General features: G+C 37.3%; 1 protein-coding gene across 1 annotated transcript in view; it reads right to left on the bottom strand.

The window, feature by feature from the left end:
• The window catches only part of TOX (thymocyte selection associated high mobility group box), a 214,255-nt gene that overhangs the window by 33,640 nt on the left and 161,685 nt on the right, over positions 1-18,930 (bottom strand). Inside the window, exon 4 of the mRNA XM_018564196.1 lies at positions 5,842-6,117. Within this exon, the coding sequence (XP_018419698.1) occupies positions 5,842-6,117 (276 nt within the window). The remainder of the gene's footprint in view (positions 1-5,841; positions 6,118-18,930) is intronic.

The raw sequence follows: 18,930 nt of genomic DNA, 5'->3' as shown, positions 1-18,930 counted from the left end.
TTTAGTAATATATAATAATGTTTTGGCTGGACGTACAGTGTACGTCTCCCGTCACGAAGGGGTTAATAATTGTTACTTAACACCAGCAGTAGATAACTATAAATGTGAAGAAAAAGAAAAATAGCTATTTTGCCAGTAGATATTTGCACTCATTTTTGCATTGCCCTGGAACTAACACAGAATTACCTATTTCACTACAAGCTTCCAAACTATACAATTACAGATATTAATGATTTTCTTTAATGTATTTTGAAAAGTGGACTCAATTTGTATCCGAAACAAAAAACTTTTAGTTTTGGATAGAGTGGTAGGGGATTAGACCTTTTTTCAGATTTTTATTGCTGTATGTGTTTCTGCTGGGGAAATTCACCCTCTCTATTTATTCTGGTGACTCCAAAATCCAAAGAAAAGAAACAGAGCATAAATTGTTTATATGGGACACTAGTTGCAGTGGCAACTGTCTAAAAGGGGATTTCCTACACTTTAACCAATTTCTTCTTACTTCCAATTGTGTCTACAGAACAGGAAGAGAAAGGAAACAGATGGCAAAAAAAGCAGGGGTTTGCCTTTCCCTAATTTATCCAATTCAAAAAAAGTTTAGTGTTTTGATAAAATTAAGTATCAAATCAAGACAGAAGGGGATTGTCTAATTCCAATCTTCATTTCTGTATTGCATGTTTGAAAATGATATGATGTTTTTTTAAAATGCTGTTCTCTTGTGTCTTCTACGTCATATAAATCATATTTTTGAAGACAGAAAAAAATGAGATAATACTGACGCAAGCTAGGTATTTAATACAAGAATGTAAAAGTAAAAAATAATAAAACATGAGTTAGAAAAACTAAAAGGGTTATTCACAAAAGTGTGAAGAATGTGGAGAAGGCAGGAGAAGTGAGCAATCTAGGCCAACATAGCTGAACTGGAAAGTGAGCTGAATTGGAGAATTCTTCCAAATCAGCTATGTTGTCCTAGATTGTTCACTTCTCCTGCCTTCTCCAAACTCTTCACCCTTTTTTGAATAACCCTCTCAGTTTAGCAAAATGTGTGTAAAAGTATGTAAATGATAACTAACAATATAACTACTATTCATGTCAACTGTAAAGCGGTATTGGGTTTCTAATAAGTATTTTGTGACAACGCCAGCGATAACAGAATGAATAGGTTTTCCAGAGACCTATTTTTACACATGAAAACAATTATATTAAAAAACCTTATTTACATGGAAATTGTGATACTATTGGGGAACACAAAATGGTGCTTCTAGTATGAACACACTGTCTGGAGAAAAATGTATAATGTAATTACAGCCTATCATTCATAGGAAAAATGACAACTTTTTGTTTGCTTTTTGTCTGAGGTCATGTAACACTGTTTTTTTTAGTTAAGTTGTGCTAAACTATAATAACGTGTATGCTAATCCAGAAAGCCTATTATGTAAGCACAAAGGTGAAAATATCAGATCTTTCTAATAGTTTACAGATGTCACCATGATGGCATTTCCTCAGATTACCATGTATAATAATGTAATAAAATTATCTTTACCACATTAACAGTAACTGACTTAAAGAAAAGGCACAAAATATTAATAAAAAAACATGAATCCATCATAAAGCAAATACCTGTAGGAAAAGCCTCAGATGGACGCTGACATTTTCTGTCTCCTGCTAATTTCAGGGCAGTGACATCACTCTCAGAGAAAAGGAATGTTCAGCTTTCCTGGAACTATTATGAATTAGATAATGTCATGCTCCATCCAAGGTTTTTCATACAGGTATTTTGCTTTATGAAATAATCCCTTTAATTGGACAAAAGAGGCATTCCTTACATTCAAAATTCCCAAGTAACACCCTTGACATTGGTTCTACCCTACTGCATTAATGCAGCCTGGGCAACCACAGGTTACCATTTTGCCGTCTCTCTACAGCTAAGCAAATTCACATAGAGAACAGTATCTTATTGCTATTTGAATATGCAATCTTAGAGTAATAATTGTGCCTCATTACCATCCCATAGTAAAGGATTGTATATACAGGTGTTATTTGACATGTATTTGAAGTGTACATCAAATGCATGTCAGCAGAGTCACATTTACTTCAGTTGTGCACCATGGATGACAGTTCTGAGGTCGCATTTAACCTGCTTTGCTTTGTGTTTCTTTAAATGTAACAGGTATTATTACGTGTGCTTACATTGCAGGCAAATTCTGCCTTTTGCTGCATTTTTATTTGAGTAGCGCTGGACAACAAAAGGCAAAGAAAGTATTCATACCCCCGATCAACCCCTACTGCACTCTTCAGGAATGATTGCATACAGAGAATTGTAGCACTCAAGGAAAGGAGACCAGGCAGATTGTTATATCTCCAGGGACTCTATTGTTGAGATTTCTGCCCTTAAGATTCCTGAGTCTGCATACCTGTTGTGGCCATTTTAAGTAGTTCCCACTCTGCCTGTTTATTTTTTTAAAGTTAATTTTAAATTAATGCAAATTCAAATAAAGAGCTTGAACACAAAAGATGGAAAGGAACACAGAACACTCCCAGCTGAATAGAAAGCAAGTCAGAAATTGTGGCAGAGAGATCATGTTGTTTCAAGACCAGCAAGTAAGCAGGAGCTGCCCCACCTACAGTATATCTAAGGCACATGTGTCAAACTCAAGGCCAAGGGGCCAAATCTGGCCCACCAGGCCATTTCCTAGGGGTCTATTCACTAAGCTGCCTACATACTGTTCAGCCACTAAACAATATTTGTGACTATTTTCTCTCAGATAAAACATTGTAATTTTTATTGCCTGTCTTTTTCTATTTGCTGCTTTTTTTCAAGTGCTTGCATACTGCCCTCATCCAAGCAATTTCTACCAAACACAAGCCATACTCTATATTTTAAATATTTTGTGAATAATTGGCATACAGGGATGTTAGGGATTTTGAGGAATGTGGGATTGTGGTTTTAAGGTGTTTTTGTGAACTCTGTTTTGTTTTGACATTATATCAATTTGTTAAGACAATGCAGTGTGGTACTGTAAAAAGAAAACTCACATGCTATACTATTAATCTGTTCTGCCAAATTGTACTAAATTGAGGGATTTAGCTTTACTTTTTTAAACTTTCAAGCTCTACTGTTCTGTAACACCCCATACAGCTTAGAGGCATCTCTCAAGCATGTAATGTAAAGAACTGTGTTTTTTTCTTGTCACCATCAAAGTTGCATTGAAAAGGCACTCTCTTAGTATTGTTTTGCAAAAAAAAGGCAAAAATGTAGTATCCAGATTCTCTCACAATGGACAAACCCTTTGCAAATCAAACCCAGGCAGATTTACTTATCCCTGTCTATTATGCATCTAAGCAGAAAGACAGTGCTACCTTCCATAAAAGGACTGCAAAACCTGTTTTTAGACCTATGTTTTCCCAGTGCACAAACATATTAGACACAGTCATTAGTATAAGTATATTTAATTACCAAATAAAATCCAAATAGAAAAGAATCTCTTAACTTAAATCTCCTGACCTTAAAGACAAGTGTAAGCAGCATTAAAATGGAACATTTCTTCCAATTGAAATTCAGAGTGTTTTATCTGAGGACACAGCATTGCCTCAGGATGTGTGCAAGCTTCAACTTAGTTTTGCATTTACATAGCTCTGAATTTTCTTTGGCACAAAAATCTTGGTAAATACATGCCTAACATTGCATTGTTGTGGGAGACATATGTTTGCTCAAGCATATGCATTTAGTTTTTTGCTGTGAGGGCCTCAAATCTTGTTACTTTGTACCCTGCAGTCTTTCAATTACTTTCTCAGGTTCTTGCAGTCATATTTTTCTCTCCTATGTTTAATCATAAGCACACGCTTCTGTCCTTTACTGAGTTAGCATTCCTGTGTGACATATGGCAGAGACATAAGTTATTTACCATAGTAGCATGGTAAGAATGCTATAATTGCAGTGAAAATTAGTGCAATTGTGCATAAAATACTGGAGGGAGGGAAAGCTCATGGAAAATGTCACACTGTTTGCATAGCAGAGAATTAATTAAAAATCTGATATTTTATCACATCATTATAGAAAAACAACAATGATATGAAAAATGTTATGTGCTAATGAATAATAAAAAAAAAAATGAAATAATAGTTGCTTAGCTGTTGTGAAAAATGTATAACATCTTGTTCACAAAACTACTAATAATAAATAAGCTAAATTTAGACCTATAAGCAATCCTGTTTCAATTCACGATGATAAAATCACTGCAAGTTATGTCACTGTATTATTATTTTGGTTTATATATGTATTTGTAAATGTTACACGATGATAATTTGTATCAAGGAAGCTGCTATTGTCTGCAACTAGGGCAACACCATTTTTTATACCATCCGGGAGTCTCCCCAAACTTGGTACTGGATTTAAAAGGGATCCCTTTTATGATAAACCCAGGTATTGCTTTCAAGAACTGTTTCTTATATGTTGTGTGGCCATACTGTGACTTTACACAGAATCTGTGTTTAGCACCAGGAGGCAACTGAAAGACAACTTAAATACAGTTGTCATTTTACTATTACAATTATGAAATGAAAATGTAAGGCTTGTCTTCACTTTTTGCATCCTCTAGTTTTTATAACTGAAGAGGCTGAGTGACTTGAATGGCAAACATGTGGTGGCTTGGGTTAATTTGCCTATATAATCTGTTTTAACGTGTGTTTGACTATGGAGTACAAATGTTGAACGAGTCAGAACACTAGCAACTAAGCCAAGTGTGCACTGGGGAATTTGCTAGTTGTAGATGTAAATGGTAATTACAATGCACAAAGTTCTAGAAGGAATTAATCTGTTAGTCTGTTTAATCAGTTTAAAGTACAACTGCATTTTCACTAAAACCTTTGTAGTAATAACCTTAGCAGCCTCCGAAAAAATTCCAGTTTATTACCTTAACCTGAGACTTCGTGCAACAATACCTCCTGCAGCTTCCTGGCTCTGAGTACATGCTACTGTTCCTGGGAGAGGAGTTGCTGAATTGCTCATTCAGCTCTATGCAAAGAAGGTCTCCCACCTACACACAGCACCATCCAGTGGTGGCCAGGAGCACCTAGTTTACAACAATGGATGGATGATGGATGCGAACACGTGGCCAAGTCTTGTTGCGGAAAATAGGATTTATCTTCAGTAAAGGTAACCCATAATATGGACTGATTTCATAGGTTGCTGGAAAAAGTACAAATCCATAATATTTACTGAGGGTAAGTCTGCAATTACTAAACTATGTTACATAGTATTTGAGGTTGAATAAAGACATAAGTCCATCAAGTCCAACCTATTGTGTGTGTGTATAGGTCCATGAGTGTTCTCATTCTTAAGAGTACCTGTACCCTTGTACATTTTGGTCTCTCAGGAAGTCGCCCAAAAGCTTTTCTACCAGTTTTAGGTGGTGTCCTCTAGTCTTTGTTACGGAATTAATCTCAAAGAGTTTGTTGCTAATGTTGCTATGACTATTGAACATTTTGTACATGAAAATCATGTCCCCCCTTAATCTCCTTACTTCCAACGTAAACATGTTTAAATTTAGTAGCCGTGTCTCATAGCTCTGGTCCTCCATCCCCTTTATGAGTTTGGTCACCCTTCGCTGGACTTTCTCCAGTTCAAGGACATCCTTTCTGTGGACCGGTGCCCAAAACTGCACCGCATACTCCAGGTGGGGCCGAACCATTGATGTGTAAAGTGGCAAAATTATAGACCTATCCTTGCAAAATATTCCCTTCTTGATGCAGTCTTGATGCAGTATGTAAGAAAACAATAGAATACAAATGATAACTGATACACGTATTAAAGTAACAATATCAGACACAAATTCTGCATACCTTTGTTGTATCATCCACTTCGTCTTCATGGACTGAGCTAGAGGGTGAAGGTGTGGCAGATTTACTCCCTGGTGGGGAAGGAGAATTATGTGCAACAGTGTTTCCTCCAATATTTAAACCAAGCTGAGCACTAAGTTGTGATTGATTGATAGTAGTCAGCTGACCTGGTGGCATCATAGCTGTTTGTCGAATATCTTGGGTCTGAACTCTTGGCCTCATAGCTGCCATTTGTGAGTGAGAGTACTGACTTCTGTCTGAATTCTGCAAATTCTGCATCTGTGAAAACACATAAAAACATTACTTCTAATGATACTTATAACTGATGAGTTAACCTAAAATTTTGAATACTATTGATGAACTGTAAAGACATCAGTAAGGTGAAGAGCATAATTTGGCCAAATGAATGCAACTTTGGCTAAAATAAATTAAGTCTGAAGAACATATTGAATGCTAAATAAGCATATAATAGCTATGCTTATTGTCCTAGCCTGTCCTAGTGAATCACATTTGTTTTCTTTTTTAACAAGTAACTGTCATAAGTGATTAAAACGCATTACAAAATAAAATTCCCTTATATATTGCACACAGTTTGACTTGGTAGTATATAAAGCATCAAGTAATACAAACACAAACAAATGGACAGGTTGGAGCAGGGAAACATCAGGGACAAAGAACAGCAGCTAATAGTCTTGAGGTCTAACTTAAGACTTGAGGTCTGGATAAACTGCCAGCAGGTTGTTTACTCAAGGTTACAACACAAAGGCTACATATACATATATATTTCTTCCATTTACCCAGCTCGATGTGTATAAACTGAGATCATCCATTAATTGTCCCAAAAAGGTATCAAAATGGATCATGTCATTCCAAAATATCCCTCTACGTGTGGCCACTTGCAACCTTAAAGATGACTCATTTTTTTTTGCCAATGTGTCTTGTAAAAGCTCAGCACACAAATACCCATGGTAAAAGTTTGCAAATGAGGAAGACACAGATTTGTCTATCTGAAGAGTTACCTGGTGCATGATTTAACAAACAGATAGAAAGTTGACTGTTTTCCCAAGAATGCTTTGCCGCTAAGGTCCTTGAAATAAATTACTCAAATTACTCAAAATTTCTCAGAGGAACCTAAAACACTATGAGCCAAATATTGTTACGATTATTAAATCTGAGTATCCTTTTTGTACTTTAAAAATACTGTTTTGATAAGCTGTACATTAAATTGACTTTGTCACAAAACTATAAACAAAAAGGTTCCCTGTGCAAAAGGTGACATAATACTTACCTGGGCTGCACTTTTGTTGTCTAAAGTAGCCAGGAAAATTTTCACATCTGACACACTTCTGGGTGGTTTCACTTTCTGGCCTATATCTCCCTTTTGTGTCCAGTAGATACATGTGAATATCCCACCAGTGGGTTCGTTTTGCAACAAAGTGAACATTTGCAGAATGGGTGGCAGCATATGTAAATGCAGGGAACCCATATTTGTATTCTGCAACAGAATGCTTTAAATGCTACAGAAAACACTGATAGATTATAACAGGAAAAAGTAACATACAGAAAAGGAAGGATACTATGGGTTTACTTGGTAAGGATTGTAAAGTGGGCACATTAACAAGAACAATTTTTTCTGGGAATCTTTTATTTTCTGTTTTTTTATTTGTAAAACAAATTTTCTCTATATAAATAAATATAAACTATAAAAATATTGACCCAAAACATCATAGTAAACCATTTTTCTTTACAATACTAAGGAGGTTAACAATTCAGCTGCCAGAGGCAGCTGAGTGAATAACCAAGCTGAAGTGAAAGGTGCTGAACCCCATTCGGCTATTCACTTTAGCCAAGTACAGCTGATTTCAGCCGTACGTCAGCTGGCTCCGGCTCCATCTTTTTGCCGAATGAGAAATCCCTTGACAGTGGCAGCTTTGTTCCAAGATATAAGGAGGATCTGCTCTGTGCAGATTACTAAATCCTGTTATGATCTCTATGAAATCACTTTTCTCTCTCTATTTCATTCACCATGTGGGATTACCAGCCTGTGAATTCACTGCAGCCTTCTAAAGTAAGTACTGTGTAAAAATAAATATACCAGTTTCACTTGCAGTCAAATATGTTCCTTGCAAAGCTATCATTAACTCTGCCTCTAGCAGACAATCTATATCAAAACAGTTGTACACATAAAGCTCTAACTACATCTTGACTGAATCTTTTTTGATCCAGCTGTTTTACTGAATAGCAGTTGGTGAACAGAAAGCAAGAACATGGGTAGCCCTCGGGCCCTGTTTGCTAATGTTACTCACCAGCTGCTGCTTTCTGTGGTGTTAGCAGGCAAGACCTGGATGAATGCCAGTTTCAGCAAAAGCAAGAGACAGTGAAGCATCTTTGAAGCCCTTTCATTTACCCCTGTCTGTCATCGCTTGACACTGAACATTGTTGAGTCCTGTCCCCAAGGCTACTAAAAGATCATGCCGGAGCTGAACTGTGATCAGAGTGGACCCTACTGCAGGAATAACTTGCTTTGGGGAAAATGCTTTGAAAAGTACATAGAGAATAAAACACTTTCAAAGGATGTCATTAGATATGTTTTATAATTCGGTATTTTGAATGTATGACCCAATTGTAGATCAGTAGATCTGCAAGATGTCATACAATACCATCACACATCCTGCTACTTGTTGATTATGCCTGAATTACATTAAAGGAAACACTTAATTACCAGTCTAAGAACCTAATCACTACAATAATGTAATAAATAGATCTGAAGGTAAGTTTTATAGTCCTTGGACCTCAAGAATTGACCTATGATTTTTTTCTATTGTGGATGAATAGATCAACAAGGATTAATTATGGGTTGCACTTCTTTGAATTCTTCTAATTAACCAGCAGAACATACTTTTGGATGATGAGCAGAAGACCACATTTAGGGGAACTTCAGAATGTGGCATTCCTGTATTTATGCAGAGAAGGGATTTACCATTTCTTGATAGAAAACAAAATGTAGTTTATTTTAAGTAGGCATGAATACATTAGACTGGTGCAAACCATCATTTTGGGGCACCTAGATATAGAGCTGTTCTTTAAAGTGAAACTATGTTTTTTTTTAAATTAATTTGTTAGTAGGATTTTTTTTAGGTAATATGGTTATGCTGTTTCATGTTTGTTTTTAACTTTCAAAGATCTTTTTTGTTTTCAAACCAAAAATACAGAAAATATAGGTGGCATAAACATCATAACAAATGGCATGAAGATTGGTTGCAACATACAAAAATAAATTATATAGAAATAACCTTAATACATGCTTAATAAAACAAAAAATAACTATTGGTAGGAGCAACCTACCTCTATTGTTCTAGACATGCAGAACAATTATATTGACAATGTAAAATAACAAAGTGAGAAAAAGAAAGCCTTGTAGCAACGGGTATATACCGAAGATTGCACCACAACTATATTATAGAATACAAAGAGAGAAAAAAGAAAGAGAGCAAACGAGAGAAAGGGATAGAGTAAGAGAATTCGGTAAGTGTGATCTCCCCTCCCTACACACGATCTTCAGGAGAACAAGATATGCCAACATATCTCGTCCAAGGACCCCATTCTGCTTGAAAATCTTTTTCTTTATCTTGTAGAATACTAGAGAGTTTTTCATGGGTCATGATCCAGGATTCCTTGGATTTAAAAGATCAAAATATACCATAGGAGATTTCCAGGATCTAGCTATCGAGATTTTGGCTGCTGGAAATAGAAAAGTTATCAATCTATCTTTTTTTCTAGAAAATGTTGAAATCAGTTTGTTGAACAAAGCATGAAGAGGGTCTCTAAGGATCCTTAATTCTGAAAATCAATGCAAAACGTTTGTTGATAAATGAATGTAATTTGGGGCGTAGCCACCAGGTATGTAACATATCACCTTGCTGTCCACAGCCCCTAAAACATAAAAGGTGAGGATCCAGGAAAAATATTAGCTAATCAGGTAGGTACCAAGCACCACCGGGAAAAAAAATGTAAAATTAGCTTCCACCGATGATACATTAAAAAGTCAACGGGAAATCCACGAGCACCAATGGGTCCAAGAATCCAGAGGTAGGTTAAAACCAATGTCCCTCTCCCAGGCCAACATATATGATAGTTTTGAGGGAAAATCTAGTAGTATAGAGTATATTACCGAAATACCACCTTTGCAACCATTAGCCTGAGAGCACCACCTTTCGTTAAGAGTAGAAGAAGGGGTGTCAGCATGATGGGGATCAGGGGAAAACAATGTGATGAATTTGTTGTAGATGGTAAAGTTTGGATGGGGTATAGTGAACTTCTTCTTACTGTAAGCTAGGGTCAAGGGTCTACGAGAGTGGAAATATTGACCAATTCTATACATGGCCTTATCAATCCACCATTTAAAAGCTTGAGGAAGCGGGTTTGACCAATTAACAATTAATAAATTAAAATATTTCCCAGCGTATGATGGGTTAGCTAAAGTAAGAGCATAGTACTTCCCTTTCAGGCACACTCTCTCTCATTGAAACCTCCAACCGCCCTGTCTGCCAAGGGATGAGTTTCTGCTTTGTGTGCAAATTTCAACTGAAATAAGTGGGTTACGTAATAATATAATTTGTGCTTTGTATAGTTTCGCACAGTATACATAATAACGCATTATCCCTAAATGACTTGATATTGATAGTCTGTTTCATCAAACAACACATCTTCTACCTATCTATTTAGCTATCTACAATCTCCTTCTCCCTCTCTCTCCACACACACATTTTAGAATTAACCACAACCCTTAACACTTAGTATACAATGTATTCCAAGAATGCCAATTTCTAAAATATCATTATTATTATTATACTGAGCTGTTCTTTGAAAATATGAGGACTTTGATCTCTCGTCATAAAATGTATTTGCTACAGGGGTTTATATTATAAACTCTGAAGTTAGCATACATCCTTTTTATACTTAAATATAAATATAGAGCATACAATGTCATTTCTCCTTACAGTGTCTTTTATGCTTTCATGTTTTATATGAAAGGCCAAAGGTCTAAAAACTAATCAGAAAAGTCCTTGACTGCTATTCACCTTCATTATAATAACATTTTCTTTAAACCAACATAATCATGAACAGTTATTAAAAGGGTTAAACATATTAAACGTCAAACAATTTCCCTTGATTTAAAGTTCTAAAAAGAAACAGAATAGGCTAACTTTCTGAATTATTTAAATCTTTACTGACTGATCAGTGAACCATGAAATTAGAAAAATGTCGTTGTTAAAAGGGCTCTTTGCTTCTTATAAAACTTTAGCTTAAAACTATGAACTTAAGGCCATTTGAAGAAATGGGATTTTATCCAGAATACATGCTGTTTAGAGATTAAAGGTTGCCGTAATTAAAACTTTCTTCTGCAAACAGAAGATAGTATATTATTACATGGGGAATCTGTGTGTTTAGCTAAGAAATTAGTACAGTAGCTAGGTCTTAAATTTTCTGATACTGCAGCAAAGTTCACTAATGCAGCTACACTCATCAAATAATTAGCATTTACAACAATTGTTTCATTCTGAGTAGGTTAATAATGAGGTAATTTCCTCCTACTCTTACACTAATTTTATTAGTCTTTAGAATAGAAATAAACTGGTCATGGAATGTAATGCTGAGTATTAGCTAATTAATGTTCCTATTGTATTGATTCTGAAGTCATTTTATACTTAAATAGAACAGCAAATGTACTTTGCCACACTCCCTCTTTGTAACGTTTCAACAATTTTGTTCTCACTTGAATAAAGTATTGTTGCAAAAGATAACAAAGTTTTCCAACCTTGCTGGTCAACTGACTTTAGTTTCCAGAAATTTGAACAGTTCAAGTATGTTGAAATATATTTTATCTGAAGAGCATTTTCTAAGATCTGTTATCTGTTATTAATATGGAAAGCCACTGCCATTATAAACAAATACAGATCAAACCTTCCCTTTGTAAATTGGTGTCCTTAGCATTGCACAATACCATGGCTCAAAATCACACAAAAATGTGCTAATGTATATTAAACTTTTAGGGTCAATTCACACTAGCAAGCCAAGCTAAATGCACGGCCACTGGTGTGCGGTGAGAGAAACAGTGCAGATGCACCGATACCGGCGCATTACATTGTTTACTTTTTTTTAGAACTTTATTGAAATGTCCAATATGACATTTCATTAATCTCTACAGCCATGCAATACTTTTTTTTTCAAAGCACACCAGTGCAACGTGGTGTTGAGAATTGAGACTTTTGAAAACAAGGCTAATTGCCTTGCCAGTGCCTTGCGGCTGAGCTGGCCACCCTTTCCAAAGCATCTGGTGTGAATGGGCCCTTAAATGTTATATTGCCAAATTCGAGAATACATTATGGAAAACATCTTAAGAATAATATCAAGGTTGCACTAACTACTCAAATTACATTGAATGCTTTACATATGAGATAATATAAATGTAGTAACTACTGTATATTAATATATAATTGAATTATAATCATCTTTTTAAAAAGATCTATATTTTTAAGAGGTGCCTACCACAGATCCTCACAGTTTCCTCCACAAGAATACAACTGCATTTGGAGGCTCAGTTTTCTGTTGCAAATAGTAACATGCAAATAATGTTAAATTCAACAAACAGGCCTATAATAGATGTGTGCATAACATCATGGCCATGATCTAAAATTTCTGATAACTGTTATCCAACCTACCAATGCTAAATTACCAACTTTATTGTCATATTCACCCAAAAGACATAGAAAGCAGGTGTAGGTTTTGTTTTAAACACATGTCCTATTTACCTCCTTAACTGTTTTGATAAAGATGCCTCTTGTCCCTTTAGGAATGCAGTCTGACATTGGTGCTACAAATTGCCAACTATCAGGCAGGAACAGGTGAGATGAAGGACAATTTACATATTAATACACATAATTATGCACATTTTCTAAAAACACGACATTGAGGAATCAGCTGTTTGTGTAGATAAATATCTCTGATGCCAGATGGAAAGTCACACTGAAACCAATAACGTGGTAGAGCAGAGCATAGGCTATAATATTTAAATGTATAATTTCTCAGTGTATATACCTTCTACACAAACTGAAAGGCAGCTGTTTTAAATCATTATTTGTTTTGTCAATCAGCTAGCTATGATTCATTTATATCACACTCATATCACATAGCTCACATGATTTATTCTTGGTCACATTAACTAAGAATGAATAGTTGTTTCTTTCTCATTAACAGATATTACTTATAAAATAGCCAGATTTGTAAAAAATAAAATCCTCTTGTCTGGACACACTGAACATAAAGGGGGTTATTCACTAAACAGCTGAAGGATCCAGCTGTACCTTTGGCTGATCCTTCGGCTCTCTTCGGCCACCTCTGCCCTTTGGTTCAGTCGAACGGAAGTGCTGCTGTAGGGGCTGTTCACAATAGCCCGTATAGCAGCCAAAGGCAGCCGAGCGGCTCAGAACGAACGGAAGTGCTGCTGTAGGGGTTATTCACAATAGCCCGTATAGCAGCCGTAGGCAGCCGAGCGGCTCAGCCAAAGCATGGAGAAAGGTTGGCCGAAGCCGACCGATCTCCACGCAAATGACAGCTGGGCAGAGCTAGCCGTGATCTCACGGCTGGCTCAGCCGAGGTGTAATGACAGATCAGTGTCCCCAAATTACCTGGGGACGCTGATCTGTCATTAAACAATAACAACTGGGCGGAGCTGGCCGTGACGTAGTTGTTATTGACCTGATAGAAGGCTCTGCAGGTGCCGTCCAATAGGAAACAGTTGGGCGGAGCCAGCTCTCAACTGCTAGCTCCGCCCAATTTTTTTTCTTTTGCCCGCATTCTTTGCTGGCGTTTTTTAAAATTATTTTTCATTTTCTTCTTTTTTTCTTTTCTTTAAACTATTTAAAAAATTGAATTTTCCTATTTTCTTACATTTTAAAATATTTTTTCAACTTTTTTTCATTTTTTTATTAATTTCACTTATTTTCTATTCTGCTCAATACCTTGGAGGTACCGAGCAGAATAGCTGAGCCGAATGCCGATTGGCCGCATTCGGCTATTCACTTACTGCCGTTCAGCCCCTATGAGGATAGGGGCGAACGGCAGCGAGGGAGCTTCGGCTCAGCCGATCCAGATGTTAGATCAGCTAAGTTGAAGTCCTTCTGCACTTCGGCTCAGCCGATGTACGGCTGATTTTAGCCAATGTACGGCTGAAATCAGCCGTACAAGCCAGAACTGAATAGCCGAACAGTGTTCGGCTCACTTCACTTCGGCTGGGTTATTCACTCAGCTGCCTTCGGCAGCTTTGTGAATAACCCTGAAAGTGTTTTTCTACTTTTGCAGTCAATTTTGAGAAAACCCCACTATATGTTTACTATGTTTACCCATTCACACAGCATACCTAAAAAAGAGCAGACTGCAAGCTACTCTGAACAATTTCGATGTGAGTCAGTCCTCCAATGAAAACTGGGGAAATGCAGTCTTTCCCCTTGTTAACATACAATTCAGAAGCCAAGTTTCCAAATGTTTAACCCTTTAGAGCAGATGGTATTCAAATCTACTTTACAACTGATAATGACAGGATTTAATATAGTAAACATTAACTCCCCAGCCCCCATGTAATTCCAGAGAAGTTCAGTTTTGTAGTAGGGATGCACTGATACAGATACTAGTATCGATATCGGTGCCGATAGCAAGTATTTGGGCGAGTGCTCATGCTCTGATGCCTAGCCAGAAACTTCCTGTATCAGGAAGCAAGGCAACGCGTCATTACACGCTGCCGGTTTCCTGATTGGCCGGGAAGCGACTCCATGCTCTCTCATCACTGGTGATGAGAGAGCATGGAGCCAACTTCCCGGCCAATCAGGAAGCTGGGCAGCGTGTAATGACGCGCTGGCCAGCTTCCTGGCGTGAGAGGCCCCAGGGGTGACAGGCTGGACATGCTGAGGTGAGAAGGGACAGACTTTCTTGTTAATCGGGAAACCACGTGGCGAGTCTTTACAAGCTGCCCGGCTGATCAGGAATCCAGCTGGCAAGTCATAACACAACAACTGGCTTCCTGAATGGGACTTCCAGTACTCGGTAATTTGTATCGGCGAGTACCGGAAAAAAATTATCGGTACTCGTACTCGGTACCAAAATACCGGTATCGGTGCATCCCTATAGTGTATATTTCTGAAAAGCACAAGTAGAATGGTAAGCAGCAATTATTATTTTTTTTTATGCCATATGAATGAGAACATGTAACAAATATAAGGTAGATGTTTTCAAGTTTTACTGCAAAAGTGAAATATACTTTACAGGAAAACTATTGCAATCTTGGTTCAATTTTACTATTTTTAAGTTTAAGGACAGAGCACAGTAAAAGTAATTTCCCTTCAAACTCACTCTCATTAAAATGGCTCGTCTTAACAGAGCAGGTAGGGAGAGCAAAGGAAGGGGCATGAATTACTGCTTAGACTTATTCAGCTGTGCATGTAAATTTTTGCTTGACCCGTTGCACTCTGCAAATAACATTTTTTTTTGCAAAGCAGATATGACTAATCTGGCATACATGGCTGGATACAGAAATACAGTATATTTATGTGTGATATTTCATATTTACCTGATCTCATAACTCAATAGATTACCTCTCAGTCAACAGAAAAAAATCAGCAGCTTTGGTGAGTGATTTTGTTTTGTTTTAGAAAGGCTCATATAACATGGAAAATGTCCAAAGTCTTAAAGTGTATTTCCACTTTTGCAGTCAAATTTGAAAAAACTCTGCTATATGTTTGTTTTGTGTTTCTATTCACACTGCATACCTAAAATAGTTTCTAAAAATATATTTCTTACCTTTTAGATAGCATCCCTTTTTTTAACAACGCTCTGTAAACATCTGGGAACCACTTGCTGTAGTTTTGGGAGAGGAATGATGTCCCATTCTTTCCTGATATATGATACCAACTGCTCAACAGATCCGCCAAATATTTGTAATTGGTGAAATGTCTGGATTTCAGGCAGGCCAGTTAAGCACCCGGACTCTTCTACTATGAAAATATGTTGATGTCATAGATGCAGTATATGGTTTAGCATGGTCCTGCTAAAATATGCAAGGCCTTCCCTGAAAAAGATGTCGTCTGGAAGGGAACATTTGCTGCTCTAAAACCTGGATACATCTGATGGTGCCTTTCCAGATGTGCAAGCTGCCCATTCCATATGCACTAATGCACCCCCATACAATGTAGGTTTTTGAACTGAGCGCTGATAACAAGCCACAATGCCCCTGTCTCTTTTTTAGTCCGAAGGGCATAGCACCCATGGTTGCAAAAAAAAGTGAAATTTCAATATGTCTGACCACAGAACAGTTTTCCACTTTGCAACAGACCATTTAAAATTAACTTTGCCCCAGAGGAGATGGCAGCTTTTCTGGATCATGCTCAGATATGGCTTCTTATTTGCATGATAGAGCTTTAACTTGCATTTTTGAATGGCATGGCAAATTGTGTTTACAGATTTGTGGAAGTATTCCTGAGCCCATGCAGTGATGTCCATCACAGTATCAGAATCATGCCTTTTTTTAATGCAGTGCCATCTGAGGGCCCGAAGATTACAAGCATCCAATATTGCATTCAGCCTTGTCCCTGGCACACAGAGATTTCTACAGATTCTCGGAATCTTTTGAGGATATTATGTACTGTAGATGATATATTTAAAGTCTTTGCAATTTTACATTGAGGGACATTATTCTGAACAATTTTTAGATACAGCTTTTCATGGTGAACCTCTGCCCATCTTTACTTCTGAGACACACTGGGGTTGATTTACTAACCTTTTAAACACACCACGAACGTGTATACACCTCTGTAGTGTGTTCCCTCCCAGCATGATCTATGGGAGGAATCGAAACACCTTTGTAGTGTGTACACACCCAGCAGGTGTATTGTGCAAAGCCCTGCAATGAATTGCAAGGTAATGTGGTGTAAATTAGCTCTATGTTATGTTGCTTGCGTTGATGAATGCAGGAATGTAAATGCATGAGCTAACCATTTTTGTCTAAACTGTGAAGCAGCATTATATATGCATCATGTGCATGATTTTTCCATATATGGCATTAGTGGGAATATGCTTTTAGAGACTTTTTGGTTGATAAATACGTTTTGCTGTGTGAAAATCACACACACCTGGTGCGTGCGTGTGTTTAGGTTAGTAAATCACCCCCATAGACTCTCTAAGATGCTCTTTTTTTAGGTTAATTGGCAACAGGTCAGTAACATGATTGGGTACAAACCCAATCATGTTACTGACCTGTTGCCAATTAACCTAATTACTTGCAAAATGTTCTTCCAGATCTTCCTTGTCAGTACCACTTACTTTGCCAGCTTTTTGTTGCTCTGTCCCAACTTTTTTGAATCGTGTTGCTGCCACCATTTTTGAAATTGCCTTTTTTTTCTAAAAAATTTAAATTTTCTCAACCTAAATATTGGATTTGTTTTCTATTTCTATTGTGAAAAAAAAATGGGTTTATGAGTTTTGCAAATCATTGTATTCTGTTTTTACGTAGATTTTTACAATGCTTCCCAACTTTTTTGGAATCAGGGTTGTATTTAACCCTTTGTTAGGAAACAAGATTTTTACATGTTGTGGCAGTGCATGGCAATGCCACGGTGTAGTATGGCAACTTTGGCGCCCCCGAACTCTCAACCAGTAGGGCTGAGAGGTTCCACAATGTGAATACCTTTGGAGAGGAGGAACTGGCTGTTCAATTCCTTCCAGGTTTTCCAGACTATAGTGGGATGGGATCTCCAGTCCTGGGGCCAGGTATTGCCAGTTGCCAGGTTGAACTGATCAGGTGGCTGAGAGCAGCCTTATTAGGAAACCAGCCCAGTGCTTTAGAGAAGAGTTGTGGGTGTGCTGTAGGCACACGGCTACAGGCAGACGCTGCTGCGTGCGTGAGCACAAGGGACACAGCCAGGAAGGCTGGGGAGGTCCAGAGGGTCGGTGACCCAGAGATCCCTGTTGGGGAGACAGAGAGGGACAGTGACCCACGAGGGTGAATACCAAAAGTCTTGGAGCTGCTGAGGACGGTATATCCAGGGAAAGTCCTGGGACTATAACACTGGGAGTGTATGGGGCAGCCAGATGTCGGTGAGACCAAAACATAATGTGGTAATGAGAGTCCAATGAACTGTTATGCTTCGTTTATGCTGAAGAAAGGAGAGTTATTTTGTTATGTTTATGGACTGTTCACCTTTTGAATGAATAAAGACTGTCCTTTTATGTTAAAGTCGGCTTCAGGAGTGGTCACTTAGCGCTTACCATTGTGCTATATTCCCCAAACTATCACAATGGATTTAATCAAATCTAGCTTATCAATGATAAAATCTGCCAGCACAGTGCAGACAGGGTTGATTAAACTAAAAATTCCAAAGCCCCCTCCAGCCCTTTTCTTAATATTACGTAGGAGGAAATCAAGTAGAAAAGCACTTAAAGCTATAAACAGAATTTTTTAAATCTGCAATGTGAATGGGAACTTAAAACAGATATGAAGAAGGTTTTATCCAAATACCTAAATTGTAAGCAAGCAGGCTCTTGGAAGACTCCTCAATCACCCAAAATGCATCACATACAGTGCATGCTGGATAAGCTCCTTGGCAATTTAGGACCTCGTGTGAGCAGAAACCTGTGACATGGCTGCATCAATATAATTTATAGTGCAATATGTAAAGGATTTCTTTGTTTAATATCACCATGAGGATTATTCAAAAGCTACTCATAAAAGACTATTAAATCCAATACAGGTGGTTTCCAAAACCAAAGATAATTATCTTGGCTTTAGTCTGTAAAAGGGGTTGAAGATGGTGTTTTTAAAAGCAGCCAATCACTGAGGAAATGGGATTTTTATAATGTTTCTACATTGAACTTATTTTATTGCTTAGAATTCATGCTGAACATGGATCATTGAGCAACCATGGACATTTACTTGCATAATTATGAAATGCCACATATCAATGTTTAACTTGGTTTTCATTACATCCATTATAGTTCAATCTCGGAAGAGCCTTTATAATAAGCCTATTGCAGAAAGAAAAAAAA

This window comes from Nanorana parkeri, unplaced genomic scaffold (assembly GCF_000935625.1).
Source record: "Nanorana parkeri isolate BGI_ZX_2015 unplaced genomic scaffold, ASM93562v1 scaffold732, whole genome shotgun sequence".
Taxonomy (NCBI): Eukaryota; Metazoa; Chordata; class Amphibia; order Anura; family Dicroglossidae; genus Nanorana; species Nanorana parkeri.
Note: the sequence above shows the minus strand (reverse complement) of the source record. Positions and strands in the feature narration are given on the sequence as shown.